Source organism: Oncorhynchus clarkii, chromosome 6 (genome assembly GCF_045791955.1).
Source record: "Oncorhynchus clarkii lewisi isolate Uvic-CL-2024 chromosome 6, UVic_Ocla_1.0, whole genome shotgun sequence".
In the NCBI taxonomy this organism is placed as follows: Eukaryota; Metazoa; Chordata; class Actinopteri; order Salmoniformes; family Salmonidae; genus Oncorhynchus; species Oncorhynchus clarkii.
In genome coordinates this window covers 1,040,481-1,063,469 of record NC_092152.1, presented here as the reverse complement: position 1 = coordinate 1,063,469, position 22,989 = coordinate 1,040,481, and the positions used below count along the sequence as shown (strand labels likewise).

General features: G+C 46.7%; 1 protein-coding gene across 3 annotated transcripts in view; it reads right to left on the bottom strand.

Annotated features, from left to right (window-relative positions):
- Positions 1-1,753: 1,753 nt before the first annotated feature.
- LOC139410548 (STAM-binding protein-like A) overlaps positions 1,754-22,989 on the bottom strand; it is a 31,121-nt gene continuing 9,885 nt past the window's right edge. For 2 of the 3 annotated variants that reach the window (XM_071155822.1, XM_071155823.1), the window contains exons 3-12: positions 21,335-21,410; positions 20,121-20,216; positions 19,856-19,989; positions 19,087-19,310; positions 17,827-17,960; positions 16,995-17,132; positions 12,002-12,114; positions 4,157-4,256; positions 3,942-4,030; positions 3,686-3,905 (exon numbers count right to left, since the gene is read on the bottom strand). In XM_071155822.1, coding sequence (XP_071011923.1) covers positions 3,974-4,030; positions 4,157-4,256; positions 12,002-12,114; positions 16,995-17,132; positions 17,827-17,960; positions 19,087-19,310; positions 19,856-19,989; positions 20,121-20,216; positions 21,335-21,410 — 1,072 coding nt within the window. In that variant the 3' untranslated portion in view covers positions 3,686-3,905; positions 3,942-3,973. Of the gene's footprint in view, positions 4,031-4,156; positions 4,257-12,001; positions 12,115-16,994; positions 17,133-17,826; positions 17,961-19,086; positions 19,311-19,855; positions 19,990-20,120; positions 20,217-21,334; positions 21,411-22,989 lie in introns of all 3 variants that reach the window. The other variant, XM_071155821.1, reaches the window with a different exon arrangement.

Sequence of the window (22,989 nt, the reverse complement as noted above, 5' to 3'; positions counted from 1 at the left end):
AAATGAAATGCTAAAAAATACAGACCACAAATTCATACTTAAACTATTTAACATTATCTTCAGCTCTAGGATCATCCTCAATATTTGGAACCAAGGACTGATCACCCCAAACCACAAAAGTAGAGACATATTTTACTCCATTAACTACATTGGGATGAGCCAACAGGAATCTTGGGAAAATCCTCTGCATTATCATTAACTCGTACATTTCCTCAGCTAAAACAATGTACTGAAAAAAAAATGTCAAATTGGCGTTGTACCAAATTACCATACGGCAGACCACGTATTCACCCTGCACACCCTAATTGACAAACAAACAAACAAACCAAAACAAAGGCAAAGTCTTCTCATGCTTTGTTCAATTAAAAAAAGATTGACTCATTTTGGCTTGAGGGTCTGCTATACAAATTGATGGAGAGCGGTGTTGGGGGAAAAACATACGACATTATAAAATCCATGTAAACAAACAAGTGTGTGGTTAAAATTTGCAAAAAACACATTCTTTCCACAGGGCCGTGGGGTGAGACAGGGATGCAACTTAAGCCCCACCCTCTTCCAACATATATATCAACGAATTGGCGAGGACACTAGAACAGTCTGCAGCACCCCACCCCTGGGCCCTGACAGTAAATCTCAGTAAGACCAAAATAATGGTGTTCCAAAAAAGGTCCAGTTGACAGGACCACAAATACAAATTCCATCTAGACACTGTTGCCCTAGAGCACACAAAACTATACATGCGTTGGCCTAAACATCAGCGCCACAGGTAACTTCCACAAAGCTGTGAACGACCTGAAGAGACAAGACAAGATGGGCATTCTATGCCATCAAAAGGAACATAAAATTCAACATACCAATTAGCATCTGGCTAAAAATACTTGAATCAGTCATAGAGCCCATTACCCTTTATGGTTGTGAGGTCTGGGGTCCGCTCACCAACCAAGACTTCACAAAATGGGACAAACACCAAATTGAGAATCTACACGCAGAATTCTGCAAAAATAACCTCCGTGTACAACGTAGAACACCAAATAATGCATGCAGAGCAGAATTAGGCAGATACCCGCTAATTATCAAAATCCAGAAAAGAGCCATTAAATTCTACAACCACCTAAAAGGATGCGATTCCCAAACCTTCCATAACAAAGCCATCACCTACAGAGAGATGAACCTGGAGAAGAGGACCCCTAAGCAAGCTGGTCCTGGGGCTCTGTTCACAAACACACCCCACAGAGCCCCAGGACAGCAGCACAATTAGACCCAACCAAATCATGAGAAAACAAAAAGATAATTACTTGACACATTGGAAAGAATTACCAAAAAACTGAGCAAACTAGAATGCTATTTGACGGTAAACAGAGTACACAGTGGCAGAATACCTGACCACTGTGACTGACCCAAATTTAAGGAAAGCTTTGACTATGTACACTCAGTGAGCATAGCCTTGCTATTGAGAAAGGCCGCCATAGGCAGACATGGCTCTCAAGAGAAGACAGGCTATGTGCAACACTGCCCACAAAATGAGGTGGAAACTGAGCTGCACTTCCTAACCTCCTGCCCAATGTATGACCATATTAGAGACACATATTTCCCTCAGATTACACAGATACACAAAGAGTTAAACTAAATTTGATAAATCTACTGGGTGAAATAACAGTGTGACATCACAGCAGCAATATGTGTGACCTGTTGCCACAAGAAAAGGGCAACCAGTGAAGACCAAACACCATTGTAAATACAACCTATATTTATGTTTATTTTCTCTTTTGTACTTTAATAACTATTTGCACATCACCACAACACTGTATATATACACATAATGACATTTGAAAATGCATTCTTCTTTTGGAACTCTTTAGTGTAATGCTTACTGTTAATTTTTATTGTTCATTTCACTTCTGTTTACAATCTATTTCACTTGCTTTGGCAATGTTAACATATGTTTCCCATGCCAATAAAACCCTTTGAATTGAATTGAGAAGGCGTGGATAGAGAAAGGGTTGGGGGGGGACAGAGAGCAAACCTCAAAACAGTTTCTACTATTTGTCTCCCCCTAGTGGATATATTTGGGAAAGCAAGATAAGCAATATTCAGATGGGGAAGTTCCCCTTTATTAAAGCGCTTCCAAAGCCAGTGACATGGCCATACTGGAACAGAGCCTCACTTAGCCATTGAATTACAGCTGAACACATTGAGAACCATCTACAGCAGCCTGACAAGTCATTAATAGGACAGAGAGAAGTATGAACATACAGATAATAGTTATTAATCACACGGGACAGCATTAGTCCAACAGTTATACGCATTCAAACTGCCTTTCACCCATTTCTTCAACTGCTGTCTAAACAGACACAAAGGTCCCTTAATAAGCACTAGATGGGTGCTGCGTTCAAACACACACCGTTGTGGAACGCTCCGGGCTACAGGTCTGGAATCAGCCTCCCCAAACATAACATTAACCATTCGTGGGGAAACTGCCAAATCCAAGATCAGCATCTAGGGGGCGACATCCCCCTCGTCCTTGTGGAAGATCCAGATAAAATAGATGGTACTGAAAAGGCATGCCTCTCGTTGTATTTCTCTCTGTTGTCCATGAGAGTGCAGCTGTTAGTCATCTTATTATGACGATCACAAACTGGGAGAAAATCAAGAGACCTACGGCATCATCGTCTCTAGTCAGTTCTCCTTGGCACTTTCCTTAGGTTAGACTGTTAGGTCTGCATGCCCTGTCAGACCATATACACCCCCGGAGGCTGGTGAGGGGAGGACAGCTCATAATAAATGAATGAAACAGAAACCATGTGTTTGATCCATTTATTCAGCTCCTCCCCTCAGCAGCCTCCTGTGCAACACATGACAGTTTTGTAGGAAAAATCCTCTCACATTGCCTATAGATTCTCTCTGATCTGAGACAGCCTGCGAGACAGCCAGCCTGCGAGACAGCCAGCCAGCCAGCCTGCGAGACAGTCAGCCAGCCAGCCTGCGAGACAGTCAGCCAGCCAGCCTGCGAGACAGTCAGCCAGCCAGCCTGCGAGACAGTCAGCCAGCCAGCCTGCGAGACAGTCAGCCAGCCAGCCTGCGAGACAGTCAGCCAGCCAGCCTGCGAGACAGTCAGCCAGCCAGCCTGTGAGACAGGTAGCCAGCCTGTGAGACAGGTAGCCAGCCTGTGAGACAGGTAGCCAGCCTGTGAGACAGGTAGCCAGCCTGTGAGACAGGTAGCCAGCCTGTGAGACAGGTAGCCAGCCTGTGAGACAGGTAGCCAGCCTGTGAGACAGGTAAACTCTGAGCAAAAAAAAAGCAGAAAACCATCAAAAAGGATATGAAATCATAAACGGACTATTGGCAGCAAGCCTAGCAGAGCTTTATGGAGTGATAGTCACCTCTGGAATAAAACTCAGTTTTTAAATAAAGACTAAGACAGAAAAGTGGGAGTGGACCCAGGAGAGTTGTCCTTCCCCCTACGAGAAGCGGTCTGCTTTAGTTCAACGGAGGACAGTGAGAGCAGGAGGTCCCTTAATGAACCATTCCCACTGTCTGTACTGATGGGTAGAACAATGGGTTTAGAAGTAAGATGTCTCTGTCTTTTAACAGTCTTTCTCCAAATTCCTGGATTATCCAGAAATCCTGGTTGGAATATTCCTGGAAATCCGGGAAAATCTCCAACCAAGATTCATGGAACCCTGGTCATTTTACAACAATTTATAGAAAATTACCAGAATTATGCAACCCCAAATTCAACCAGATGTCAGCTGGCCAGGCAGGTCAGCCAGTCAACTTTATCAGTTACTTGTCATGTTTTGTGATTTTTATGGTTCCCAGGAAGAGTAGCTGCTGCTTCTTAAAAAGCTAAATGGGGATCCTAATAAACAAATACAGCCAGCCAGCCAGCCAGCCAGCCAGCCAGCCAGCCAGCCAGCCAGCCAGCCAGCCAGCCAGCCAGCGTTTGGTGTGTAGATCCCCAGTCCAGAGGTGATCATCGCAGGTCCAACATGGTGACTCTGTCCTCGGTGACGGTGATGTGTCCTGCTCCCTGGAGGTGAACACAGAGGAGGAAGTGTTGATGTGTTTCTGAACAGAACCCTACTCCCTATATAGGGTTCAGGCAGCTTCCAAGGTAGTGCACTACAAAGGGGATAGGGAAAAGAGGTGTACTCACAGTGAAGAGAGGAGGGTCTTTGCTGTGAGGGTGGAAGCCTTTCTGTTTACACGTTGAGATCTCATCCATCCCACGGTCTGTTATCCTGAAGTAGCCCGTCCTATAAACACACACAGTCTGTTAGTCAGAAGTAGCCCTTCCTATAAACACACACAGTCTGTTAGTCAGAAGTAGCCCATCCTATAAACACACACAGTCTGTTAGTCAGAAGTAGCCCGTCCTATAAACACACACAGTCTGTTAGTCAGAAGTAGCCCATCCTATAAACACACACAGTCTGTTAGTCAGAAGTAGCCCATCCTATAAACACACACAGTCTGTTAGTCAGAAGTAGCCCGTCCTATAAACACACACAGTCTGTTAGTCAGAAGTAGCCCATCCTATAAACACACACAGTCTGTTAGTCAGAAGTAGCCCGTCCTATAAACACAGTCTGTTAGTCAGAAGTAGCCCGTCCTATAAACACAGTCTGTTAGTCAGAAGTAGCCCGTCCTATAAACACACAGTCTGTTAGTCAGAAGTAGCCCGTCCTATAAACACACAGTCTGTTAGTCAGAAGTAGCCCGTCCTATAAACACACAGTCTGTTAGTCAGAAGTAGCCCATCCTATAAACACACAGTCTGTTAGTCAGAAGTAGCCCGTCCTATAAACACACAGTCTGTTAGTCAGAAGTAGCCCATCCTATAAACACACACAGTCTGTTAGTCAGAAGTAGCCCGTCCTATAAACACACACAGTCTGTTAGTCAGAAGTAGCCCGTCCTATAAACACACACAGTCTGTTAGTCAGAAGTAGCCCGTCCTATAAACACAGTCTGTTAGTCTGAAGTAGCCCGTCCTATAAACACACACAGTCTGTTAGTCAGAAGTAGCCCATCCTATAAACACACACAGTCTGTTAGTCAGAAGTAGCCCATCCTATAAACACACACAGTCTGTCAGTCAGAAGTAGCCCGTCCTATAATAACAACATACACATTATTGGGCTGAACTGTGAATTACAGACTGTGGCTTTAAAACAGCATCCGAGAAGAAAAAGAAACGCACACCTATTTAGGCCATGTGCTGGCTAGAGGTGCTGGCTAGCGGTGCTGGCTAGAGGTGCTGGCTAGCGGTGCTGGCTAGAGGTGCTGGCTAGCGGTGCTGGCTAGAGGTGCTGGCTAGAGGTGCTGGCTAGAGGTGCTGGCTAGAGGTGCTGGCTAGAGGTGCTGGCTAGCGGTGCTGGCTAGCGGTGCTGGCTAGAGGTGCTGGCTAGAGGTGCTGACTAGAGGTGCTGGCTAGAGGTGCTGGCTAGAGGTGCTGGCTAGAGGTGCTGGCTAGCGGTGCTGGCTAGCGGTGCTGGCTAGAGGTGCTGGCTAGCGGTGCTGGCTAGAGGTGCTGGCTAGCGGTGCTGGCTAGCGGTGCTGGCTAGAGGTGCTGGCTAGCGGTGCTGGCTAGAGGTGGTGGCTAGAGATGCTGGCTAGAGGTGCTGGCTAGAGGTGCTGGCTAGAGGTGCTGACTAGAGGTGGTGGCTAGAGGTGCTGGCTAGAGGTGCTGGCTAGAGGTGCTGGCTAGAGGTGCTGGCTAGAGGTGCTGACTAGAGGTGCTGACTAGAGGTGGTGGCTAGCGGAGTAGAAAACTAGAACATAAAAGAGAGCCGCACACTCTAGGAGCTCAGATGCAAAAATGTAATTACCAATGTTTCAACAGCCAAGCTGTCTTCATCAGGGTATTGTCACAAACACTGCGGGATGACTCGTTTATATAGTGTCAAAAGACACAGGTGTCTATAATCATGGCCAAGAGTGGCCTAATATCATTGGTTAATTATCAAATATTAAAATGGCATACAAAGAACAGCATACAAACAGCAAATGGATAGCATACGATCATAAATTAATTTAAGACTACACAAGCTTACAAACAATTACAATGGCAAAGTCACAATCACAAGAATGTCTTCAGATCAAAGTCTACGTTGAGACCGAAGGGCGCAAAGGTCTTTAAATTAAAGATCCAGGCAGCCTCTCGTTTTAACAATAAATTATCAAGGTCACCCCCTCTCCTAGGGAGGGTGACATGTTCGATGCCAATATAACGCAGAGACGAAATCGAGTGGCCTGCCTCCAAGAAGTGGGCCGCAACTGGACAAGTCAAGTTTTTACACCTAATGGTGCTACGATGCTCTGAGATACGTACTTTTAATTCACGCTTTGTTTTACCCACATTATTTTCACCACAAGGACAAGTTATAAGATAAATAACTGCCTTAGTGGAGCACGTGATAACACCTTTAATAGGGATCTGTTTCCCTGTTTGTGGGTGTTTGAAGGATCTACATTTATAAGTGTCATTGCATTGAGCACAGCCGTTACACTTGTAGTTTCCATCCAGTAGGATGGACGTTGTTCAGGAATATCTTGGGGTGGTAAATCAGAGTTTACCAGCTGATCTCTGAGGCTTCTGCCCCGCGAGAATACGACCAAGGGAGGGTCCGAAAACACATTACCGAGACTATCATCGGATTTTAGAATGTGCCAATGTTTGTGAACGATTCCCTTAATTTGTTCAGAACGATTTGAATAGTTAGAACACAAGAATGCGTCTTTTTGCGAGACTGACCTTGAAAAAGGTCATGTCTCGTTTTGTTTTTAATTTTCTCAATGGCAATATTAATCTGATCATTCTTGTAGCCCCTCTCCTTGAACTTTCTTTGCGTCTCAGCCATATTTCTGTCGAAATCGGATAGTTTTTTGCAAATTATTTTGATTTGACAGAATTGGCTGTAGGGCAAACTGTTTTTCAAGGGAAGTGGGTGACAACTATCAGCCCTCAACAAGCTGTTACGGTCAGTAGGTTTCCTGTAAAGATCAGTGTATAGAACATTATCTTCACACAAGATCAGAAGATCAGGGAAACTGATTTGACGTGTATCAGATTACATAGTAAATCTCAGATGCTCAGAACAGGAGTTAAGAAAAGCATGGAACGCCTGGAGCTGTTTGGCATCACTCCTCCATGGAACGCCTGGAGCTGTTTGGCATCACTCCTCCATTGAATGCCTGGAGCTGTTTGGCATCACTCCTCCATGGAACGCCTGGAGCTGTTTGGCATCACTCCTCCATTGAATGCCTGGAGCTGTTTTGCATCACTCCTCCATTGAATGCCTGGAGCTGTTTTGCATCACTCCTCCATTGAATGCCTGGAGCTGTTTGGCATCACTCCTCCATGGAACGCCTGGAGCTGTTTGGCATCACTCCTCCATAGAACGCCTGGAGCTGTTTGGCATCACTCCTCCATAGAACGCCTGGAGCTGTTTGGCATCACTCCTCCATTGAATGCCTGGAGCTGTTTGGCATCACTCCTCCATGGAACGCCTGGAGCTGTTTGGCATCACTCCTCCATAGAACGCCTGGAGCTGTTTGGCATCACTCCTCCATGGAACGCCTGGAGCTGTTTGGCATCACTCCTCCATGGAACGCCTGGAGCTGTTTGGCATCACTCCTCCATGGAACGCCTGGAGCTGTTTGGCATCACTCCTCCATGGAACGCCTGGAGCTGTTTGGCATCACTCCTCCATGGAACGCCTGGAGCTGTTTGGCATCACTCCTCCATAGAACGCCTGGAGCTGTTTGGCATCACTCCTCCATGGAACGCCTGGAGCTGTTTGGCATCACTCCTCCATGGAACGCCTGGAGCTGTTTGGCATCACTCCTCCATAGAACAAAAATATCACCAATGTACCGTTTCCAAATAATGATGTCAGGCAAGAAAACATTTTTGAGAGGATTGAAAATAGACTGTTTCTCCACGTAACCCACATACACATTAGCATAGTTAGGAGCCTTGGGGGATCCCATAGCAGTACCCATCGCCTGAATAAACAAATAATTTACAAAACACAAAGTAGTTGTGAGTGAGTACTATTTCAGACAATGTTATAATGCAGGGACTGGAAGGTAGTTCATTAGGGTCACGTTGCAGAAGAAAATGTTCCATAGCTTCAATACCGCCCCCGTGTGGAATATTAGAGTATAACGGCTCAACATCAAACGTAACTAACCAGGTATTCTCAGGGAGAGGATCAAGAGATTCAATAATAGAGACCATACTGCTGGTGTCCTTTAGGAGGGGAGCTGTTCTGAGACCATACTGCTGGTGTCCTTTAGAAGGACAGCTGTTCTGAGACCATACTGCTGGTGTCCTTTAGGAGGGGAGCTGTTCTGAGACCATACTGCTGGTGTCCTTTACAAAGGAGGGGAGCTGTTCTGAGACCATACTGCTGGTGTCCTTTAGGAGGGGAGCTGTTCTGAGACCATACTGCTGGTGTCCTTTACAAAGGAGGAGAGCTGTTCTGAGACCATACTGCTGGTGTCCTTTACAAAGGAGGACAGCTGTTCTGAGACCATACTGCTGGTGTCCTTTAGGAGGGGAGCTGTTCTGAGACCATACTTCTGGTGTCCTTTACAAAGGAGGACAGCTGTTCTGAGACCATACTGCTGGTGTCCTTTAGGAGGGGAGCTGTTCTGAGACCATACTGCTGGTGTCCTTTACAAAGGAGGGGAGCTGTCCTGAGACCATACTGCTGGTGTCCTTTAGGAGGACAGCTGTTCTGAGACCATACTGCTGGTGTCCTTTACAAAGGAGGGGAGCTGTTCTGAGACCATACTGCTGGTGTCCTTTACAAAGGAGGACAGCTGTTCTGAGACCATACTGCTGGTGTCCTTTACAAAGGAGGAGAGCTGTTCTGAGACCATACTGCTGGTGTCCTTTACAAAGGAGGAGAGCTGTTCTGAGACCATACTGCTGGTGTCCTTTACAAAGGAGGAGAGCTGTTCTGAGACCATACTGCTGGTGTCCTTTAGGAGGGGAGCTGTCCTGAGACCATACTGCTGGTGTCCTTTAGGAGGGGAGTTGTTCTGAGACCAGACTGCTGGTGTCCTTTACAAAGGAGGACAGCTGTTCTGAGACCATACTGCTGGTGTCCTTTACAAAGGAGGAGAGCTGTTCTGAGACCATACTGCTGGTGTCCTTTACAAAGGAGTAGAGCTGGTCTGAGACCATACTGCTGGTGTCCTTTACAAAGAAGGGGAGCTGGTCTGAGACCATACTGCTGGTGTCCTTTAGGAGGGGAGCTGTTCTGAGACCATACTGCTGGTGTCCTTTACAAAGGAGGGGGGCTGTTCTGAGACCATACTGCTGGTGTCCTTTAGGAGGGGAGCTGTTCTGAGACCATACTGCTGGTGTCCTTTAGGAGGGGAGCTGTTCTGAGACCATACTGCTGGTGTCCTTTACAAAGGAGGAGAGCTGTTCTGAGACCATACTGCTGGTGTCCTTTAAGAGGAGACTACGATAGGGGCTGTTACTGCATCAATGCCCTCTACGATAGGGGCTAGTACTGCATCAATGCCCTCTACGATAGGGCCGTTACTGCATCAATGCCCTCTACGATAGGGGCTAGTACTGCATCAATGCCCTCTACGATAGGGCCGTTACTGCATCAATGCCCTCTACGATAGGGGCCGTTACTGCATCAATGCCCTCTACGATAGGGGCCGTTACTGCATCAATGCCCTCTACGATAGGGGCCGTTACTGCATCAATGCCCTCTACGATAGGGGCCGTTACTGCATCAATGCCCTCTACGATAGGGGCCGTTACTGCATCAATGCCCTCTACGATAGGGGCCGTTACTGCATCAATGCCCTCTACGATAGGGGCCGTTACTGCATCAATGCCCTCTACGATAGGGGCCGTTACTGCATCAATGCCCTCTACGATAGGGGCCGTTACTGCATCAATGCCCTCTACGATAGGGGCCGTTACTGCATCAATGCCCTCTACGATAGGGGCCGTTACTGCATCAATGCCCTCTACGATAGGGGCCGTTACTGCATCAATGCCCTCTACGATAGGGGCCGTTACTGCATCAATGCCCTCTACGATAGGGGCCGTTACTGCATCAATGCCCTCTACGATAGGGGCCGTTACTGCATCAATGCCCTCTACGATAGGGGCCGTTACTGCATCAATGCCCTCTACGATAGGGGCCGTTACTGCATCAATGCCCTCTACGATAGGGGCCGTTACTGCATCAATGCCCTCTACGATAGGGGCCGTTACTGCATCAATGCCCTCTACGATAGGGGCCGTTACTGCATCAATGCCCTCTACGATAGGGGCCGTTACTGCATCAATGCCCTCTACGATAGGGGCCGTTACTGCATCAATGCCCTCTACGATAGGGGCCGTTACTGCATCAATGCCCTCTACGATAGGGGCCGTTACTGCATCAATGCCCTCTACGATAGGGGCCGTTACTGCATCAATGCCCTCTACGATAGGGGCCGTTACTGCATCAATGCCCTCTACGATAGGGGCCGTTACTGCATCAATGCCCTCTACGATAGGGGCCGTTACTGCATCAATGCCCTCTACGATAGGGGCCGTTACTGCATCAATGCCCTCTACGATAGGGGCCGTTACTGCATCAATGCCCTCTACGATAGGGGCCGTTACTGCATCAATGCCCTCTACGATAGGGGCCGTTACTGCATCAATGCCCTCTACGATAGGGGCCGTTACTGCATCAATGCCCTCTACGATAGGGGCCGTTACTGCATCAATGCCCTCTACGATAGGGGCCGTTACTGCATCAATGCCCTCTACGATAGGGGCCGTTACTGCATCAATGCCCTCTACGATAGGGGCCGTTACTGCATCAATGCCCTCTACGATAGGGGCCGTTACTGCATCAATGCCCTCTACGATAGGGGCCGTTACTGCATCAATGCCCTCTACAATAGGGCCGTTACTGCATCAATGCCATTCTTGTGATTGTGACTTTGCCATTGTAATTGTTTGTAAGCTTGTGTAGTCTTAAATTAATTTATGATCGTATGCTATCCATTTGCTGTTTGTATGCTGTTCTTTGTATGCCATTTTAATATTTGATAATTAACCAATGATATTAGGCCACTCTTGGCCATGATTACAGACACCTGTGTCTTTTGACACTATATAAACGAGTCATCCCCCAGTGTTTGTGATTATACCCTGATGAAGACAGCTTGGCTGTTGAAACATTGGTAATTACATTTTTGCATCTGAGCTCCTAGAGTGTGCGGCTCTTTTATTTTCAAGTTTAAGACAGCATACGACACATGACCTGATAAAGGCAGTGTGTCTATACTCACTCGTTATAACACAAGACATGACAAAGGCAGCGTGTCTACACTCACTCGTTATAACACATGACATAAAGGTTATAACACATGACATGACAAAGGCGGCGTGTCTACACTCACTCGTTATAACACATGACACGATAAAGGTTATAACACATGACATGACAAAGGCGGCGTGTCTACACTCACTCGTTATAACACATGACATGATAAAGGTTATAACACATGATAAAGGTTATAACACATGACATGACAAAGGCGGCGTGTCTACACTCACTCGTTATAACACATGACACGATAAAGGTTATAACACATGACATGACAAAGGCAGCGTGTCTACACTCACTCGTTATAACACATGACATGACAAAGGTTATAACACATGACATGACAAAGGTTATAACACATGACCTGATAAAGGCAGCGTGTCTACACTCACTCGTTATAACACATGACATGACAAAGGTTATAACACATGACATGACAAAGGTTATAACACATGACCTGATAAAGGCAGCGTGTCTACACTCACTCGTTATAACACATGACATGACAAAGGCAGTGTGTCTACACTCACTCGTTATAACACATGACATGATAAAGGTTATAACACATGATAAAGGTTATAACACATGATAAAGGTTATAACACATGATAAAGGCAGTGTGTCTATACTCACTCATTGAACCTGGGTGAGCAGACAATAGCGATAGCCTCCGGCATCATGAGCTGGTAGGAACAGTGTGTGTGGAGATCGACACTGGACAGGAAGGCTGTCTGGGTGGGGTGGGTCTGAAACAATACAAACATATATATTGAACAAAAATATAAGGTGTTGGTCCCATGCACTGAAATAAATGATCCCAGAAATGTTCCATTCATGCAAAAATCTTATTTCTAACAAATGTTTGTTGACATCCTTGTTACTGAACATTTATCCAAGATAATCCATCCACCTGGCAGGTGTGGCATATCAAGAAGCTGATTAAACAGCATGATCATTACACAGGTGCACCTTCTGCTGGGGTCAATAAAAGGCCACTGTAAAATGTGCAGTTTTGTCACACAACACAATGCCACAGATGTTTCAAGTTGAGGAAGCTTGCAATCGGCTGACTACAGGAATGTCCACCAGAGTTTTTGCCAAATAATTGAACATTTATTTCTCTACCATAAGCCGCCTCCAACATAATTTTAGAGAATTTGTTTTAGACAATCCGGCTTCTTCACCTGTGGGATCGTCTGAGACCAGCCACCCGGGCAGCTGATGAAACTGTATGTTTGCACAACCGAAGAATTACTGCAGAAACCATCTCAGGGAAGCTCATCTGTGTGCTCGTTGTCCTCACCAGACTGCAGTTAAGTGAATCATTGGGCAAATACTCACCTTCACTGGCACGCTGGAGAAGTGTGCTCTTTACGGATGAATCTTGGTTTCAACTCTACCCGGCAGATTGCAGACGGCGTGTATGGTATCGTGTGGGCGAGCAGTTTGCTGATGTCAACGTTGTGAACAGAGTGCCCCATGGTGGGGTTATAGTATGGGCAGGCATAAGCTTCGGACAATGAACACCAATTGCATTTTATTGATGACAATTTGAATGCACAGAGATACCGTGACGAGAACCTGAGGCCCATTGTTGTGCCATTCATCCGCTGCCATCACATGTTTCAGCATGATAATCCACGGCACCATGTCGCAAGGATCTGTACACAATTTCTGGAAGCTGAAAATGTCACCGTTCCTCCGTGGCCTGCATACTCAGATATGTCACCCATTGAGCATGTTTGGGATGCTCTGGATCAACGTGTACGACAACGTGTTCCAGTTCCCACCAATATCCAGAAACCTCCACAGCCATTTAAGGAGGAGTGGGACAACATTCCACAGGCCACAGTCACCAACCTGATCAAATCTATGTGAAGGAGATGTGTCACGCTGCATGAGACAAATTGTCACACCAGATACTGACTGGTTCTGATCCACACCAGATACTGACTGGTTCTGATCCACACCAGATACTGACTGGTTCTGATCCACACCAGATACTGACTGGTTCTGATCCACACCAGATACGGACTGGTTCTGATCCACACCAGATACGGACTGATTCTGATCCACACCAGATACTGACTGGTTCTGATCCACACCAGATACTGACTGGTTCTGATCCACACCAGATACTGACTGGTTCTGATCCACACCAGATACGGACTGGTTCTGATCCACACCAGATACTGACTGGTTCTGATCCACACCAGATACTGACTGGTTCTGATCCACACCAGATACTGACTGGTTCTGATCCACACCAGATACGGACTGGTTCTGATCCACACCAGATACGGACTGATTCTGATCCACACCCCTACCTGTTTTATTCCCAGTCATGTGAAATCCATAGATTAGGGGAAAATGTATTTCTCAATTGACTGATTTCCTCATATGAACTGTAACTCAGTCAAATCTGAAATTATTGCATGTTGCATTTATAATTTTGTTCAGTGTATAATTATATATTATTATATAGTAGGAACAAGGTGTGTGGAGATCAACACTGGGCAGGAAGACAATTTTCTCACTGAGGAGAAGCCCGGGTTCAGCATCTCAGTAAATGTATCATCTCTGGTAGGGTTATCCCAATACCAGAATCTCAGTAAATGTATCATCTCTGGTAGGGTTATCCCAATACCAGAATCTCAGTAAATGTATCATCTCTGGTAGGGTTATCCCAATACCAGAATCTCAGTAAATGTATCATCTCTGGTAGGGTTATCCCAATACCAGAATCTCAGTAAATGTATCATCTCTGGTAGGGTTATCCCAATACCAGAATCTCAGTAAATGTATCATCTCTGGTAGGGTTATCCCAATACCAGAATCTCAGTAAATGTATCATCTCTGGTAGGGTTATCCCAATACCAGAATCTCAGTAAATGTATCATCTCTGGTAGGGTTATCCCAATACCAGAATCTCAGTAAATGTATCATCTCTGGTAGGGTTATCCCAATACCAGAATCTCAGTAAATGTATCATCTCTGGTAGGGTTATCCCAATACCAGAATCTCAGTAAATGTACAGTTGAAGTCGGAAGTTTGCATCCACTTAGGTTGGAGTCATTAACTTGTTTTTCAATCACTCCACAGAAGTCGTGTTAATAAACTATAGTTTTGGCAAGTCGGTTACGACATCTACCTTGTGCATGACACAAGTAGTTTTTCCAACAATTCTTTCCAGACAGATTATTTTACTTATAATTCACTGTATCACAATTCCAGTGGGTCAGAAGTTTACATACACTAAGTTGACTGTGCCTTTAAACAGCTTGGAAATTTAAAAAAAATATGTCATGGCTTTAGAAGCTTCTGATAGGCTAATTGACATAATTTGAGTCAATTGGAGGTGAACCTGTGGATGTATTTCAAGGCCTACCTTAAAACTCAGTGCCTCTTTGCTTGACATCATGGGAAAATCAAAAGAAATCAGCCAAGACCTGAGAAAAAAAATGGTAGACCTCCACAAGTCTGGTTCATCCTTGGGAGCAATTTCCAAATGCCTGAAGTTTCCACGCTCATCTGTACAAACAATAGTACGCAAGTATAAACCCCATGTGACCATGCAGCCGTTATACCGCTCTGGAAGGAGACGCGTTCTGTCTCCTAGAGATGAACGTACTTTGGTGCAAAAAGTGCAAATCAATCCCAGAACAACAGCAAAGGACCTTGAGAAGATGCTGGAGGAAACGGGTACAAAAGTATCTATATCCACAGTATAACAAGTCCTATATCAACATAACCTGAAAGGCCGCTCAGCAAGGAAGAAGCCACTGATCCGAAACCACCATAAAAATCTAGACTACGGATTGCAACTGCACATGGGGACAAAGATCGTGCATTGTGGAGAAATGTCCTCTGGTCTGATGAAACAAAAATAGAACTGTTTGGCCATAATGACCATCATTATGTTTGGAGGAAACAGGGAAGGCTTGCAATACGAAGAACACCATCCCAACCGTGAAGCACGGGGGTGGCAGCATCATGTTGTGGGGTTGCTTTGCTGCAGGAGGGACTGGTGCACTTCACAAAATAGATGGCATCATGAAGGTGGAAAATTATGTGGAGATATTGAAGCAACATCTCAAGACATCAGTCAGGAAGTTAAAGCTTGGTCGCAAATGGGTCTTCCAAATGGACAATGACCCCAAGCATACTTCCAAAGTTGTGGCAAAATGACTTAAAGACAAAGTCAAGGTATTGGAGTGGCCGTCACAAAACCCTGACGTCAATCCTGTAGAACATTTGTGGCCAATACTGAAAAAGCGTGTGCGAGCAAGGAGGCCTCCAAACCTGACTCAGTTACACCAGCTGTGTCAGGAGGAATGGGACAAAATTCACCCAACTTATTTTGGGAAGCTTGTGGAAGGCTACCCGAAACATTTGACTCAAGTTAAACAATTTAAAGGCCATGCTACCAAATACTAATTGAGTGTATGTAAACTTATGACCCACTGGGAATGTGATGAAATAAATAAAAGCTGAAATAAAAATCACTCTACACTATTATTCTGACATTTCACATTCTTAAAATAAAGTGGTGATCCTAACTGACCTAAGACAGGGGATTTTTACTAAGATTAAATGTCAGGAATTGTGAAAAACTGAGTTTAAATGTATTTGGCTGAGGTGTATGTAAACTTCCTACTTCAACTGTATGTAAGAATGCTGTTTATTGACTACAGCTCAGCATTCAACACCATAGTGCCCTCCAAGCTCATCATTAAGCTCAGGGCCCTGGGTCTGAACCCCTCCCTGTGCAACTGGTTCCTGGACTTCCTGACAGCAGCCCCCCAGGTGGTGAAGGTAGGCAACAACACCTCCACGACATTGATCCTCAACACAGGGGTCCAACAAGGGTGAGTGCTCAGCCCCCTCCTGTACTCCGTTCACCATGACTGCAATCATCAAGTTTGCAGATGACACAAGTGGCCTGATTACAAACAACAACGAGACAGCCTACAGGGAGGATGAGTGCTGCCAAGAAAATAACCCACAACAAAACAAAGGAGCTATTCATGGACTTCAGGAGACAGCAGAGGGAGCACCCCCCTATCCACATCAATGGGGCCGCAGTGGAGAAAGTGAAAAGCTTCAAGTTTCTCTGCGTACACTTCACTGGCAAACTGAAATGACACAGACAATGTGCTGAAGAAGTCGCAACAGCGCATCAGGAGGCTGAAGAAATTTGGCTTGGCACCTAAGACCCTCACAAACTTAGATGCATCATTGAGAGCATCCAACAGAGCGTATACTTGACAGGGACGTCTCTAGCAGGGCAGAAATTTAACCAACTGAATTGTTGGAAAAGTGGCATCCTATGACAGTGCCAAGTTGAAATTCACTGAGCTCTTCAGTAAGGCCATTCTACTGACAATGTTTGTCTATGGAGATTGCATGTCTGTGTGGTCCATTTTATACATCTGTCAGCAACGGGTGTGGTTGTATTAGCAGAATACACTAATTTGGAGGGGTGTCCACAAACTTTTGCACAAAAAGTATCATGACAAGCAAACAAAAAATAAAGCAGGCTTAATTTGCTGAGGAAAATGTTATAAACTGGTCCTGGATCAGCTCTCCTAGAGGTTGTATGAATATGGGCTCTGGTGTAACTCACATGTATCCAGCCCAGGGTGATGAGGTCATACTGGTCCTGGATCAGGAACAGCTCCTCTTCGTTCTCTGTGTCGCAGTAGTCTGGCCCTCCGTTCTGCTTCGGCACGATCACATGGGTCACTGTGAACGCATTCCTCAGCTGGAAAACACAGAATCAGACACACATAGACACACAGAGAGAGTCAGAGACACAGAGAGAGTCAGAGACACAGAGGGAGTCAGAGACACAGAGGGAGTCAGAGACACAGAGGGAGTCAGAGACACAGAGAGAGTCAGACACAGAAAGAGTCAGACACAGAGAGAGTCAGACACACAGAGAGAGTCAGACACAGAAAGAGTCAGACACAGAGAGAGTCAGACACAGAGAGAGTCAGACACAGAGAGAGTCAGACACAGAGAGAGTCAGACACAGAGAGAGTCAGACACAGAGAGAGTCAGACACAGAGAGAGTCAGACACAGAGAGAGTCAGACACAGAGAGAGTCAGACACAGAGAGAGTCAGACACAGAGAGAGTCAGACACAGAGAGAGTCAGACACAGAGAGAGTCAGACACAGAGAGAGTCAGACACAGAGAGAGTCAGACACAGAGAGAGTCAGACACAGAGAGAGTCAGACACAGAGAGAGTCAGACACAGAGAGAGTCAGACACAGAGAGAGTCAGACACAGAGAGAGTCAGACACAGAGAGACAGAATCAGACATGGAATTTGACTGCCATCATGACTCATAATACGGTCACCGTACCAGCCCTACATGCACCCACATCAATACGTTTTGCTGTAGAATAACTATGATTATAGTACAGCTGTTGCTGTATAAAAGTTAGGTCTTACCAGTTTGCCACAGAGGATGCCACAGGTCTCCACAGCTCGGCTGGTGTTGGACTCAGCTAGCCTGAGGAAGCTGCTGCAGAGCTCTGAGGGCACTGCCAGCTGCCGGATGCCATCCACCATCCCATCCATGGTGTCTGGACAGAGGAGGGACAATACCCCATCATGAACCATCAGGTTTTCAGGACCACTTCAGAAATAACTGTTTTAATTTGTGTGTTATCCTCTGTCATTGAAATGTGAATCTTGTGTTGTATTTCATCTCTTCTATGTGGTGGAGCCAGATGAAACATCTCTTCTATTCTATGTGGTGGAGCCAGATGAAACATCTCTTCTATTCTATGTGGTGGAGCCAGATGAAACATCCAGAGAAAAGTAGATCAGAGTAGAATAATTTGATTAGTCTTTTCCATGAACACTGAGTGTACAAAACATCAGGAACACCTTCCTAATATTAAGTTGCACCCCCTTTTGCCCTCAGAACAGCCTCAATTGTTCGGGGTATGGGACTCTACAAGGTCACTAAAGCGTTCCACAGGGATGCTGGCCCATGTTGACTCCAATGCTTCCCACAGTTGTGTCAAGTTGGCTGGATGTCCTTTGGGTGGTGGACCATTCTTGATACACACAGGAAACTGTTGAGCGTGAAAAACGCTGCAGCTTTGCAGTTCTTGACTCAAACCGGTGCTCCTGGCACCTACTACCATACCCCGTTCAAAGGCACTTAAATATTTTGTCTTGTCCATTCACCCTCTGAATGACACACATTCACAATCCATGTCTCAAGGCTGAAAAATCCTTATTTAACCTGTCTCCTCCCCTTCATCTACACTGATTGAAGTGGATTTAACCTGTCTCCTCCCCTTCACCTACACTGATTGGAGTGGATTTAACCTGTCTCCTCCCCTTCATCTACACTGATTGAAGTGGATTTAACCTGTCTCCTCCCCTTCATCTACACTGATTGGAGTGGATTTAACCTGTCTCCTCCCCTTCATCTACACTGATTGAAGTGGATTTAACCTGTCTCCTCCCCTTCATCTACACTGATTGGAGTGGATTTAACCTGTCTCCTCCCCTTCATCTACACTGATTGGAGTGGATTTAACCTGTCTCCTCCCCTTCATCTACACTGATTGAAGTGGATTTAACCTGTCTCCTCAATAAGGGATCATAGATTTATACCTGGAATCACCAGATCAGTCTGTCATGGAAAAAGCAGGTGTTCCTAATGTTTTGTCCACTCAGTGTGTGTTTACTCACTGCTGTTCCCACTAGGGCTCACAGGTTTGAGCGTCCGGTCGAAGGTGGGGAGCGGTCTGACCTGGCCGGTGCTGTCCCCCGGGCTCTGAGGGGGGGTGGGGGACACGGCCAGGGGCAGAGGGGGGCCCTGGATCCCTGGGAGGAGGGGTGCATCGGGGGGAGGGGTCCCAGGAGCATGAAACTCCTGAAGGATACGCTGCCTCTCCTTCTCCAGCTCCTGCCGTCTGATTATGGAGTCACATTTAGTGTCAATATTGATCAATATTAAAAAAGGTCCATTTTGATCTTCATATGAAATCCTTTCTGGGTAAGTTACTGTACTTTAGTGTGATTTTTGGCCAATTGAAAACAAACAAAAATAGCTACTTAGAAAAGAGCAATTTCTCAAGCTACGTCTGTCTGTGAGTGGTCTGAGTGGGGAGGGGAGAACTGGTGATGTCCCCAGGCACGCCAAAACTCCATCCCACCAAAACAGGCGGAAATTTACATTGACCTTTTCAAACCGCTCTTCACAGTACTATTCCAACATCATAGTGTGTAAGTATATATAAAACAGGAAAATCACATTTTTGACTGCACTGGTTAAAAAAATGCTATATTCATTCAATCCAGTTTCAAATCATGAAAAAGCATATAAGTTCAATTTATGAATTCAATGATTCACTCATTTGTCCAATACAAATTACAAAAAAATTACATTCAAATTACATTTCTTAAATGCAAATGAAAAAGCGATTAAATTCAGATGTTTCTGTTGGCAGTGACGTACCTGATCATCTCCTCGAAGGCGCTGAACTGCTCTTGTTCCCGTTGGCGCCGCTGCAGTTCCACCACACGCTCCCGCTCTGCTTCTAGCGCCTGCTGCTTCGACTGCTGCTGCGCCAAGGTTGCCTCCTCCGCTTTCTACAAACACAGTAGTGACACACACACACATTAGCAAATCAACCAGATCCGGTGGGCAGAGGGCTCTACTGAGGGTATAAAGTTGGAAAATGGGCAGGAAGGGCTACAGAGGTGGGCAGAAGTCTTGTTACCTTTTTGATGAGATACTGTGCATGCTCCTGCTCATAGATCTTGAGAAGAGCCTTCTTCAGCACCTCTGCTTGAGGGAAGGCCACCTCCTTCAGCCTCTGTTGGGACAGATGACAGCATGTCACATCACAAGAGAACCGTAGAGGTCCAAGAACCCTGTTGTTTCACAACCCTGGTCCTCCAGTACCCCCCCCAAAACTGGTCCTCCAGAACCAACCCTGGTCCTCCAGCGGATCAGGGTCGGGCTGTCTGGGGGGGTCCTGGAGGACCAGGGTTGGGGGAACTGGATGACCAGGGTTGGGGGAACTGGAGGACCAGGTTTGGGCTGCTAGAGGACCAGGTTTGGGCTGCTAGAGGACCAGGTTTGGGCTGCTAGAGGACCAGGTTTGGGCTGCTGGAGGACCAGGTTTGGGCTGCTGGAGGACTGGAGGACCAGGTTTGGGCTGCTGGAGGACCGGGGTTGGGCTGCTGGAGGACTGGAACACCAGGGTTGGGGGAACTGGTTGACCAGGTTTGGGCTGCTGGAGGACCAGGTTTGGGCTGCTGGAGGACCAGGTTTGGGCTGCTGGGAGACTGGAGGACCAGGGTTGGGCTGCTGGGGGACTGGAGGACCAGGGTTGGGCTGCTGGGGGACTGGAGGACCAGGGTTGGGCTGCTGGGGGACTGGAGGACCAGGGTTGGGCTGCTGGGGGACTGGAGGACCAGGGTTGGGCTGCTGGGGGACTGGAGGACCAGGGTTGGGCTGCTGGGGGACTGGAGGACCAGGGTTGGGCTGCTGGGGGACTGGAGGACCAGGGTTGGGCTGCTGGGGGACTGGAGGACCAGGGTTGGGCTGCTGGGGGACTGGAGGACCAGGGTTGGGCTGCTGGGGGACTGGAGGACCAGGGTTGGGCTGCTGGGGGACTGGAGGACCAGGGTTGGGCTGCTGGGGGACTGGAGGACCAGGGTTGGGCTGCTGGGGGACTGGAGGACCAGGGTTGAGCTGCTGGGGGACTGGAGGACCAGGGTTGGGCTGCTGGGGGACTGGAGGACCAGGGTTGGGCTGCTGGGGGACTGGAGGACCAGGGTTGGGCTGCTGGGGGACTGGAGGACCAGGGTTGGGCTGCTGGGGGACTGGAGGACCAGGGTTGGGCTGCTGGGGGACTGGAGGACCAGGGTTGGGCTGCTGGGGGACTGGAGGACTGGAGCGTGAAACAGTTAGAATCTGTAATGGTACCTTCAAGGTGTCCTTCTTCTCTGGAATGTTGGCTGTTTTGTAATCTCTATGTTTAGGAAGCTTCTCAATGAAGAGCCTGAATAGAAGCATGATGATAAACAGAAACACATCTTCATGACATTGCAAAAATCTGAACTTTTTTGTCTAAAAATGATGCAGAAAAACTAATCCATGCTTTTGTCACTTCTAGATTAGACTACTGCAATGCTCTACTTTCCGGCTACTCGGATAAAGCACTAAATAAACTTCAGTTAGTGCTAAATACGGCTGCTAGAATCTCTACTAGAACCAAAAATGTGATCATATTAGTCTCCCTACACTGTCTTCCTGTTAAGGCAAGCGCTGATTTCAAGGTTTTACTGCTAAGCATTACATGGACTTGCTCCTACCTATCTTTACGATTTGGTCCTGTCGTACACACATACACTACAGTCACAAAAAGCAGGCCTGCTTACTGTCCCTAGAATGTCTAAGCAAACAGCTGGAGGCTGTAGTAGTCTTGCTTACTGGTGCTCTTCCATACACCCCTAGGAGGGGTGTCACGTGAGTGGGTTGAGTCACTGACGTGATCTTCCTGTCCGGTTTTGCAGGAGATCTTTGTGGGCTATACTCAGCCTTGTCTCAGGGGAGAAGGTTGGTGGTCTGTTGATATCCCTTCTAGTGGTGTGGGGGCTGTGCTTTGGCAAAGTGGGTGGGGTTATATCCTGCTTGGTTGGCCCTGTCCGGGGGTATCACCGAACAAGGCCACAGTGTCCCCCGACCCACACCTGTCTCAGTCTCCAGTATCTATGCTGCAATAGTCTGTGCCGGGGGCCTTGGGTCAGTATGTCCTATCTGGAGTATTAGTCCTGTCCTATCTGGTGTATCTCTCCTGTCCTATCTGGAGTATTTATCCTCTCCTGTCTGGAGTATTTTTCCTGTCCTATCTGGAGTATTTCTCCTGTCCTATCTGGAGTATCTCTCCTGTCCTATCTGGAGTATCTCTCCTGTCCTATCTGGAGTATCTCTCCTGTCCTATCTGGTGTATCTCTATTGTCCTATCTGGAGCATTTCTCCTGTCCTATCTGGAGTATTTCTCCTCTCCTGTCTGGAGTATTTTTCCTGTCCTATCTAGTGTATTTCTCCTGTCCTATCTGGAGTATTTCTCCTGTCCTATCTGGAGTATCTCTCCTGTCCTATCTGGTGTATCTCTCCTGTCCTATCTGGTGTATCTCTCCTGTCCTATCTGGTGTATCTTTATTGTCCTATCTGGAGCATTTCTCCTGTCCTATCTGGAGCATTTCTCCTGTCCTATCTGGAGTATTTCTCCTCTCCTATCTGGAGAATTTCTCCTCTCCTATCTGGTGTATTAGTCCTGTCATATCTGGTGTATTAGTCCTGTCCTATCTGGTGTATTAGTCCTGTCCTGTCTGGTGTATTTCTCCTGTCCTGTCTGGTGTATTTCTCCTGTCCTATCTGGTGTATTTCTCCTGTCCTATCTGGTGTATTAGTCCTGTCCTATCTGGTGTATTAGTCCTGTCCTGTCTGGTGTATTAGTCCAGTCCTGTCTGGAGTATTTCTCCTGTCCTGACTGGAGTATATCTCCTGTCCTATCTGGAGTATTAGTCCTGTCCTATCTGGAGTATTAGTCCTGTCCTGACTGGAGTATTAGTCCT